We start from the raw sequence: 11,652 nt of genomic DNA, 5'->3' as shown, positions 1-11,652 counted from the left end.
TCTGTGCAAGCGGATAGAGAGCTGATAATGCGGATTGATAGCTCATTGTATTAGCAGACCACCGATCTGAACATGACCATATAGCATTTCAGGGATGTTTGTAGTTTTCCCACAAGCTGACACTGTTCTCGCTGAGTGTCCTGCTGTTCCCTACCGGTGGCCAACACATGAGACTGATCAATGATGCTCATAAAAGCGGTGGTTTTTTACCAAAGATAATATCAAAAATATAGGATGTGTTTTTTTAGCTTGATTGTTTTGCTACGAAGCGAAACGCAGCATACTCAGTATATGTATCCACTTCAGGTACCGTGGTACTCTGACGCAAGATCTCACACGTACTGAACCGGTAATGCTGGAGGTGTTTTGGAAGCACGAGGTGTTTCATTTCGGCATCCTGGACGTTCCTGTGTTTGGTCTTAAGCCCTACTACATGGACGATGTCTTCATGTGCCTGAAGGTGCGCTGGCAGCATTACTGGGGCATTTGCTTGAAGATAAATAACTACGTGCGCTGCGACGTCAGTTCAGAGAAGTTGGGCATGATATTTGAGCATGTAATTGTCTGCATTCGTATATGATTAGCACGCAATGCATATTTGGTCAGGGCCAATTATTATATCCAATGAACCTTATTGTTTAAATCTTGTCAAGTGCAAGCGTGCATATGGGAGGTTCACTAGAGAAGTAATGTTTTTCGTTTTGACTTAGTCACTTAAGATGCCACAGCCTGATGTTATAATTTTGTACACTGTTGCAAGTTAGTCGCAAAAATATTTTCTTAGTTTAATTGTTGCTGTACACAGGACGACAATGCCATCACTCGAAGGGAATAGCATCTCAGATGCGTGGAGGCGCCTATATGATTTTGCTGTTATCGGCAAAAGGTGTATTGTTGTTTGGTTCGTGTGAATTTTTATTTTTGTTTAGGGGTGTCTACATTGAAGGAGGGGTAATTGTGAGTGGACACAGAAGTCGTAACCCGCATTTTTTGACTGCAGGCACTGGACGCGCTTTCGCAGAGACAGCGGGATTTAGGGCGGACTGCCTACGTCGTCCTCAGTGCTGTTCCTTACAACGCCGGCTGGGTGAACTACGTGGCAGAGAAAATGATGTGAGTGAAAGGGGTTGCCGGTGCACTCGGATGCCGTCAGTTTTGCCAATCGCGAAGAGGAATCAAGCATAACGGCTGGTCATCGATTATGGAGCGTAAATTATGAAATACGACGATCCCTTACATGAAAAGTATGGGTGTGCGAATGCCTCATCGTAACTACCGAATTGAATAATATCATATAAAGAAAAAAAAACTGAATGTCCAATCTAATATCGAACAGTTGAAATAATGAACAACCATTCAGCAGAGCCAACATACGCAGTGCCTTCATGGTACCTTCATTTCACCTCCAGAAGACCAGGAAAATTTTTTCAATTATTTGAAACTTCAAATTACCTAAATCTTGGAGAACCGTGTTCTTCAGAGTAATTCGATGAAAGCTATGCGACAAAGATGATAATCAGCAAATTTTTCAAGTGCTTTTCTTTGAGCGCACTATCGAAAATGGCGATCAGAATCATCAAAACCTTTGCAGCCCTTTTTACAGTGCGACGCAAGGCGTCGTGTGCCGTGCGATGTGAGCGCACATTAAAGATCCCCAGATGGTCTAAATTACTCGTAGCCCTCCACTGCAGCACCTCTTTCTCTCCTTCCACTTTCTCGCCTTATAGCGTGGTACTGATGTGCGTCTGTGTGCTGTGCGATGTCAGCGCACGTTAAAGATCCCCAGGTGGTCGAAATTACTCCGTAGCCCACCACTACGGCTCCTCTTTCTCTCTTTCTACTTTCATTCCCATCTTCCTCTCTTCCCTTACGGCGCGGTTGAGATGTCCACAGAAAACAAGTGAGACAGTTACCGCGCCTTTCCCTTCCTTTAAATCAATCAATCACCAAAAAGTCTGACAGATACGGCGCCTTTCTTTTCCAGTCACCCAATTATTATTACTCAGGCATCAAGCCTAGGGTGCAAGTAAGCGCATTTTTTTAGGCGATAGCTTGTTAGCTTGTTCAGCAGAAACGTCGTTGGTGTTGTAGCCGTAGATCTCGGCACGGTCGGTCGTAAAAAATCGGGGGCTGCATCAAAAAAACATCGTTGCGTGGAAATTTCTGGTTGCAGTGACTGATGATTGATTGGTTTGTGATAGGCGATAACGAATTGATGAATTGATCGTCATTGATTGTATGATGAATTAAAGAATTGAAAAATTTGAAAAATGGCGTTCAGTCTCAAAAGCCTCAGAATGAAAAGCCAATGCTTGAGGATGCCAGTTAATAACATTTAGAGTAAGTAATAGATCGATTAAATAATTAAATTAAATTAAATTAGAAAATCTCGCGGAATCTTTCGGAAAATTTTTGCGTCATCGAGATTTTTACTATGAGCTTAGAAAGGCTTCCGCCTTAAAAATAAAAAGTTAAGCATTGAAAAAAAGCACTACGTTCACGCGTGCGTGAAACGCTGTCGCGTATAGACTTAACGGTGGAGCTTAGATGCCCCCTAATTATTTTAACCACTTTCTGGCCTGAGATTGGAAAACATTTTTAGTATAGGCGGCCCACTGCGCACCGAGCGAAAACACCCCTCTTTTATATTTTCTTTAAGAGATTGCTGTCATGAAGAAACTAAAAGTAAAGTGATTAACTTTAATCTGCCTGTCGTTCCTCCTCCTCCTACTTAAGTGAGGAAATCCGAAGGCATTGCTATGCCTTGTTCTGTTATGAGCTGGTTCCGGGACGAGTTGCTTTTCCGACCTTACTTATACTTTACTTTACATAATTTGCCTTTTATCAACGTTTGTTTGTTATTCTTGTTTTCATGTTGTACATTTTTCTTTCATTAGATTTATTTCTAATATTATTTCTGCTGCTTTCATTTTTATTTATATTTATTAGCTCAACCGAAGCGCTAAAGTTTAAATTGTGTTCATGTATACGTTGCGCTTAAGGTTACAGCTAATATTATGATAGAAGTGCTAACGGTGACAGCATGTTGAGTTACCATTTCCCTCCTCCTTCACAGCGCCGCAGTTGCCGTGTTAGTCAACGCTCCTTGGCGCCCTTACGGTAGGCTAGGACAATTATGAAGGCGTTCTCAGGAATTCAGTGTAGAGCAGTGGCTTTAGCACGATACTAGGAGGTATGACCACAGACTAAATACGTTGCTACTTAAGTCCCGTGCAACTTTACTCTCCTCTTCCTTGTCCGTCGTCTGCTAGCGTTCTTTTTCTAACTATTTCAGGCATAACCAATCTTGGAATGTACCTGCCTTTGAAAGATATGAGGGTAAATACCACTATATCACGGAAACAAAAATTGTCCTGGGGCGTCCGGAGAACTGGCTTTAGCCGTAAAACCTTGTAGCCTCGAAAAACTGAAAACACGCCTTTGGCAGAAATAGCTGATAGGTAACATGGCGTGGCACAGATTGTTCGGTGGGTTGTGTGACGTCATAAGAGCAGATGGCGTCACCGAATTGGAAAGCGCTGCCAACTGAGGAAGCTCCTGTTGGATAGATGGTGGGATGGGAATAGAATGCACTAAGTACCTTGCACTCCTGAATGAAGCCTCGGGGGCTCTGGTTGGTCGGAGCTGCACTATATAATACAGAATAATGCGAGTAAATGCTCCAGAAGCGAGCAATAACCTCTATCATTTCTTCACCTATGTAATAATAACGTAATCATGTAGCGGACTGTAAATATTTCACTTCTGTTGTGGTGCCCGAGTTTCATTGGTAATCGGTGAATATTAGGGCAAAAACCTTTATGAGCTCATGAGTATGGACAGGATTTGTTCGCCCGCAGAGGCTTAAGCTTGGTCACCATTTTTGCGGGAAATTAATTGATTGATGAGTAAACGAATGGCTGTATCAGGTAGAGGGTGAAAAATGTCTGTTTGCAAAATTGTGTTCATTTGGAGTAAATAATTAGTTTTAGCCAAAAAAGTCAATTAAATGTCAAAATAGCAAAGGATGCGGATATAATGTGCAGACGTCAAAACATTCACGGATGCCAAAATTATGCAAAAAAAAATCTGGAAAAGAGAAGCAGGAGCAAAAATGAAATGACTGCAAAAGCAGCAAATGAATGCAGAGTCGCAAGAAAGGTTTTGACCTTACCGCACTTGAGAGAGATCTAAGTGCCTCCAACGAATTTTTCTCTTTAATACTTTCCTGAAAAAGTTCCTGAAGTTCTCCTTGAAGAGTTTCCTGTTTCGAAATATAACTGCTTTGCGCCTGTTAAAAACTTTACCACGAAATTTCACTCACGACTGGAATGTTTGTCCTGGTTCTACTGACACACAGAAATGTGTACCGGCCCGATCTGTTCGTGTCGCAAGGTCACTACACGTACGGGGATAACGAGGCGATCACCTGCGCTGTCGTTCCACCAACGTCGCTTTTCCGACCCAGCAAGCTGCTCGGATACGCCCATGATTTGGTAAGTATGTTCCTAAACCAGTATTTGTTATCAGTTGTGGTCGGTTCAAGTAAAGTTTACTGCTCCTTACGATTGCTTTTGTCAGTCAGGGAGTAAATAATCTCTAAACTATCTTGTTGCCTTCGCAGTCTGCTAAGTATCTTTACATTACAAATTTGGCAGTTATTCCATATATTTAGCTGGCCAAGTCCTTTCCAGATATGAAGTATTCTTGTCTCTAAATTGATTAATACTTTTTTTCCTAATGATGCTACCTAGAACGCTTTTGAATGAGCCCTTTGATCAGACCTTCTGGCGAACACGAGGAGTGCTTCTCAGTGGTTCAGGCGCGCGCTGGTCAGCTTCAACTTCCATACCTCCAGGACCGCATTATGCGGCTTCTGATAACGGGATAAAGTGTAAGTGTGAATTTAAGATTATAATTAAGAAGCAATCCTGTGCATGTGGTGCGGGCCAGGCTACGTAAGAATATAATAATTTTTTCGTGTGGCCCGCAGTGTTTTGTCACGCTTTCTTGATTATCAGTTTTGAACTTTAGTGTTGCTTTCCGCCATGAAGAAGATAGCTCCTGGACTACCGAATTGTTGGCTTCTAGAGATATTATTTTCTGACAGGTCGCCTACGCAACGACGGATTAGAATTGATGTGACTTTCTCCCATCAGCAAGATTTTCATTCATACGCCAAGGCAGCCAATGTTTCATAGTATAAAATATCAAGCTGGCATCGAGACTACAACCCTCGGTTGCATTCTCTATGGTTTAGACTATTTAAATATTGTTCCTGCCGTCAATATTTGCTGTAATATCGAGGGATACCCTGCTAATAACTTGGCTCTTATCGCATGTCTAACCCCATCACAATGCAGGAGATGCTGCCATTGTATCCTGCAATGAATGACAGAGCGACACTATGTTAAGAGAAGTGAAACTTCAATTGTTGATTGCGGTAAAGAGAAAAGAAGTAATAGCAAGATAAGAGCACGTCAGATAGTGGACATGAAGAAACCTACATCGATATTTTCTTGCATTGCAGAACACAGCAGCGTCGGCGCTACGACAGCTGGAGACCCAGGGGGCGTCCACTCGCTGGTCAATATCCGTGGGCATGAAAGGACGTCTAGCGGCACCACTGCCCAAGTTCCCTCTCGAAATCTTCTCTCCCTGCACCCAGAATCCCATAGCTCCGGCTTTCGATGCTTACACAGAGGTGAGATTGAAGGGACCACACAATGCTTCTATTTACAACTTACTTCTGTATTGAGAGAGAGACAGAGCATTACGTGCACTTGTAAACCAGCCTCGAAGTGCTTGGTTGTGTCTTTTCGGTAGATGCTTTTCATTCTGACAAATTCCGCTCTGAAAAAACTCGAAGTTAAAAATCCTCATCATCGGCCATTGGATGTTTTGGGACAGCAGTGGTGTCATCTTGCCGCTCGAGACATTAAACCTTTATTATATACGCATATGTAGATTTGTAAGTATTTTTTCCAAAATTTAGCGAGGGTGGTTGTGTTGATTTGTAGCAGCGGCATAAATTGTGCCTTGTATGGAGCGATGCATCCTTCATATGGGCAAATGAACTATACCACGCCAGCCGGTGTTATATAACTAGCTGCACTGAATGACGCTGAGCAACGTTTCATGCCGCAGCTTATTAAATGACGTGTCAAGCAGCCCCTGCATTGTGTTCTGCTTGTCTGAAAAACGAAAAAATATTTAAGTAGGTGGTCTGAAATGCTCTCTACTTGGAGCTCACTGAAAGGATTGCAACAGAAGGCATCGACGTCAGAGCGACTAAGGACGTAATAAGCTGAGTAAAAAAAGGAGGGCTCCACAACACTCGTGGATTAGGTCAATCACTCACAGAGTAAGAGGGTGCATGCTGCAGAGGCAATCAGATGTCGTAGGTAAGACTTACTCTATTATTTCCTATGATGAACAAAGAAAAGTGCTATATTCCTTAACATGGAAGTAGTACTAATAGTACTATTGGCAGGTAACAAAAAAGCAAGGCCAAGTTTGGAGGGTTTCGCTTACATGCAATAAGAGAGCAATGCAGCTTTCTTTTCTACTGCCATAATTAGCGGAACACAGTCCTTAATAATTTCACAAATGGTGACTTTGTTCCTGCGTAATGAATTCTCTCTATTGAGGGTAATATATTTCATGCAGCAGCGGGCCTCATAATGACGATTGCTTTAGAAAGATAGCTTGAGATGCTTGCCATGGTCATTAGTCAGGTATTCTATTAATTCTATACCATGAGGCGCCACTCACTCAATTTTTTGGCGATTCCATGAGAGGGCGGATGTATTATCAAGTGTGGAAGCATAGAAAATCTATAGTATGCCCTTTTATTTTTAAACCAGTCGCACTCTCCTCCACTCCTTCGTTTTCCGTCTCTTTTATCCTCGCTTATCGGTTGTACGCACTGCGCTCGAGCATTGAAGGCCGTCGCAAGATCGCCAACCCATTCTTGTGCCTAGAAAGCGTTCAAGTTCGCGTTTTTCTTGAAACCCTATTATTTAACTAAAATTCAAGAGGCTCATACGAGATGTTTGACTGTATCATGCGCCACATTATAGATTTTACCATGTGCGCAGGGAAAGCGTTGTGACATGAAATATTGACACATATCACTACCGCACATAGTTCTTATTGGTTTTAATATTTTGTTATCGTCTTTCTCATCTATGCGGAGTTTTTTATTAGCATTGCACATATACAAGCAATGTGCACATTTCTCTATTTTTCAGTGCCCTGACGTTCTCTTAAAGGCAGTGTTGATCTAGCAGAGCATATTCATGAAAGTGTTGTTTATGAAGCAGCGCGAAAAACACTGCATATTCCGGGAAACAGAAAGGGGGGAGGGGGCGGGGGGCTTTGCACTATGCACGGCCTGAAATTTTTTATACCTATTTTCAGTCCTAATGAGATTGGCACTTCCGATCAATGCATACGTAGGTGCTCAAGTTTTTCGCAATCTCAAGGCTACTTGAAACAGTCATAATTTTGTTTCTATTTGTCATTGTCTCGAGCGAGACATTCTTCTCGGCCGTTGAAAGAATGAGCTGGACCACGTGACTGGCTTCACATATGCGACGACTGCTGATGACAGAAGCAGATTAGATTAAGTTATCCAAATATGATCTTCTCTCAACGACTGATCTGCGCTAGTTCTTATAGATCATATGAAGAATTTACTAAATCATCTGAGGAATTAATAGTAGTGAATTCATAAAGCACCGGCAGCAACTATGTATTAATGAAGTGATTTGTGACTGACAACAATTGGGAGCAATTTGCATTGTTTTTTTTTTTTTAAAGTACTGAGCTCAAGAGCCTAAAATTTCATTTCTGGGAGACATTTCAGCTCCACATTTAAGGGTTCGAAACAAGAACGTAAGTTGCTCCCCTCTGATTTGCTTCATTAGCCGTGTTCTTATATATATGCTTTCCCACACTCATGTTTAATACGCCCTTAAATTATGGCTCTGCTATCTGACTCCTGGTCGTTCGAAATGAGCCGTAAGCTACCGCATTATGTGAAGGACCACCCGACGCAGCATAAACGTAACGCAGCGTATATTGATGTAAACAGAGGGCGAGAGTGGGAGGAAGTGCGAAGTGGTCTCGGGTGTTTACACAGCTCTATGGATAGAGCGTGAAGGGGGGGGGGGGGGGGGGGGGGGAGAATAATGTGAACATTGTACAAGCTAGCACATATTGTAATATTTAGCTTACAATCATTTTTATAGGTCCTTACGACGCTGAACTTTTTCATTAACGGCACTAGCGAGATTGCACAGGCGGGTGTAGAGACGTCAGTTTAAAATGGGCGAATGAAACGTGTGTTTATATTACAGAGTAGGGACGTCACAAAACAGAAACTAAGAGCAGTGTGAGTCGTCCTAGATATTATAGGAGGCTGCATGTATACAAGCACTCAATTTAATGATTTCACTAGCGATAGCACAAGCCCTGCGGCAATTTTCATCCCGACTATGGTAGGAAGACTTAAGCGCTTTGGTTTAAATCTGAAGAGATTTCAAATGTGTTAGAAACCGAAGCAGTTTTGCTGCAGTAAATCTCACCATGTAGCTACGGTGGGAGAATTCGGCATAGCAGCACTACATAACTGTACTGCGCTCAGTGTCCCAGTTCAATTAGGCGAATATCGGCATGAAAGATGGTAAATCACACACATTAGCAGCAATTCACTTCCACCTTCATCATCTGGCTATTTCAGTTCCCTATATGGGCTCAAACAAGGATGTAAATTAGGCGCCGTACTTATCTTTCATTAAGGTGGGCACAGTCCCTAACGTTAATACTCAGGACACAACAGCAAATCAGCTGCCGTTACTGTTTCACCGTGTATAGAAAAGCAACCCCTTTTAGTCGTATTTCCCTGAAACAGTCTGAATGATGTGCAGTGAACCTTGCCACCTTGATTTTCATCCTGCTCTTGCCTTGTGTGTAAGATGTTGTAAGCACCCCTGATGTGGCCGCTAATCGTTTTGTTCAGGTCTGCAACAATCAAGACCTCTGGCAGAAGCCCGCTTATGATACAAAGCACCACGCCATGCTTTCTAGAAACACGAAGAGAAATATGATGTTCGTGTACGACAACGAAGAATCACTGTGCAGAAAGGTAACAATTACGAAGCTTTCTGGCCCATTTAGGCCAGCTTCCTTGGTGACGTCTTTTGTCGCAGCTGGCTAGGAAGGTGTTTTTCGTCGCATTCTTTTTATTTCAGTTTGACACCGGACTACACTTAGGTCAGCAACCTATATTTATCTTGCAAGTAATTGACAAACCACCTTCTACTTAGCAACAAGGCTTCCGCTGTAACACCCGAAGGAAAAGCCATCTGTCACAACCATTCTTTACGCCGCCCGAAAGAAAAAAGGAATTAGGGTCAAAAGAGTGTGAGCTATGGTCATTACGCAACCTATATTAACGTAAACAAAGTGCGGCTGGGCGCCGTTTTACGTATGCAGATACGACGTGGGAGTGGTAAAGGCTTTTTTTTTTTTTTGCGGCTTTCCAAATTGAGAGCAAAACATGGATTCCCCTGGAGGCGTATCACCCCCAATTTTCTGTGGTGTTCTGTTCCGTTCCGAAACCATCAAGCTTAGGAAGTCGAGTAAAAATTATATATGTTATACCGCTTCTGTTCACATTTAACCGAGAGTGTGGCACTTTCGAGCCCAGTTTCAAGAATTATCATGCCTTCAACTGCGTTATCCTTCGCGTAATTTTGCATTTTTAACATGGGTGCAGCTCCAGCGAAATTACGAATCTCACACACAGTGTAGACTTCTGCACTGTAAACGTTATGTCATCGGCAGGAAAACCTCTTAGTATTTTCATTTTATTCTGACGCGAGCCTTTCTTATGCCGTTATCCGTTCATTGCCCCAACAATGTACGGAATGTCATCATTCCTACTCTTCAGTCTCTCTTTGATCAATGTGTCCCCGTCGCGTGTTTTCTGACGCCGTGCTCCAATTATCAATTTCTTGTTCAGCAACCCAGCAATAATACTCTGAGCAGCGTATTTTCGTACCCCTGGTTACATCTTCTTTACGTAGGTGAGAGGTGTTCTGATCGGGCTTACTGCTTGTCTCAGGTTTCCGTGCGTTTTGCCACCCACTGAAACGTCTTAAATATCTTCCTAATGTGCCTAAATGCCCAAGAATCGTGTTAAGGATCATAAGCGGGCACATTGCATTATTAGATGGCAGCACTTGGCGCATGGTTCGCATCTTCGAAACAAATAGTACTAATCTCGACTCGCACCTGCCCTTGAGGAATATCTCACCTTCGTAACAGTAGTGTAATAGGAGCATTAAAATTAAATGTTGAATCGGAGGTAAACAATAAAATGTTTTGCGGAATTGTAACACCCTGTCAAGCATGCGCTATTAGAACCCCATAAACAGCATGCACCACGCGCCGCAAGCGGCCACGTTGATTCTTCTTAACGTAGCAGTCGTGAGTGACTATCCTGCTGATGGCGCCTGTGAGGAGGTCTGCGCATGCGCGCTGATGGCGGGTGGGAAGCGATAATGTAGCGATACGCACGGTGCGAAACCTCTTGATTACCGGCAGCACAAATAACGGAAACATTTTCCTCCATAATAACGTTTTCTGCACCGGGACACGCGCGTCCTTTTATCTTTACAGTTATGTCTGTTGAAGACAAACTACACGGGACTGCGTTTCGGCCTAGCTGCATTCGACCTTGACTACGAGGACTATAGCAACTCGTGCCGCCGCGAAAACAAGTTCAGCGCTTTCAGCCGTCTGCAGACGCTGCGCAAGCTCGTCGATTACTTTAAGGATCATTTCGACGCTCCTTTCGACGAATCCAGCTGTGTGGCTCTGGTGCCGTCATAAAAGCGGCACATGGTTTGGTGATTAAATAAAGGTGAATTTTATCCTATGTTTGATTAGATAACCAAAAAAAAACACTGAATGCTCTTATTTTTCCTTAGAGCTCACATCAATGTGCTGTACTCTTTGTGGCTGCTTGATACATACATACATACATACATACATACATACATACATACATACATACATACATACATACATACATACATACATACATACATACATACATACATACATACATACATACATACATACATACATACATACATACATACATACATACATACATACATACATACATACATACATACATACATACATACATACATACATACATACATACATACATACATACATACATACATACATACATACATACATACATACATACATACATACATATAGTTAAAGGAGCTGGCAGTCAACGAGTCTAAGGCAAACGTTGGGTATTTTTTTTATATTTGATTGTTGGTATCTGACAAGAATTTGTCTTATGGTGATTATCGGGATAAAGAATATTAAACAACAAGCGGAAGGAAAAACAACACGCCGATGGTGGGAGTCAAACCCACGACCTCCGAATGTCGCGTCCAGTGCTCTTCCAACTGAGCTACGTCGGCGGCTGTACAACCCTCCGCTTGCTTGGGTATTTATGTTGACTAACCGAAACCTGTGAGCGTTCACCAGCTCCTCCCTTGTGACTAGCGGCGGATGTGGCACATCTTATACCGCGAGCGTCACGTCGCACGTGAT

General features: G+C 42.6%; 1 protein-coding gene across 1 annotated transcript; it reads left to right on the top strand.

Moving 5' to 3' along the window:
- The first annotated feature begins 352 nt into the window (after window positions 1–352).
- On the top strand, window positions 353–10,902 carry LOC146196357 (uncharacterized). The gene is made up of 6 exons (XM_084596971.1): window positions 353–556; window positions 1,001–1,113; window positions 4,361–4,496; window positions 5,531–5,704; window positions 9,026–9,151; window positions 10,690–10,902. Exons 1-6 carry the CDS (start codon window positions 353–355, stop codon window positions 10,900–10,902), a joined length of 966 nt encoding a protein of 321 aa, XP_084453097.1.
- Window positions 10,903–11,652: the final 750 nt, after the last annotated feature.

Source organism: Amblyomma maculatum, chromosome 3 (genome assembly GCF_055883805.1).
Source record: "Amblyomma maculatum isolate TAMU_Amacu chromosome 3, ASM5588380v1, whole genome shotgun sequence".
Classification (NCBI taxonomy): Eukaryota; Metazoa; Arthropoda; class Arachnida; order Ixodida; family Ixodidae; genus Amblyomma; species Amblyomma maculatum.
This window is presented reverse-complemented; position numbering and strand designations above follow the sequence as displayed.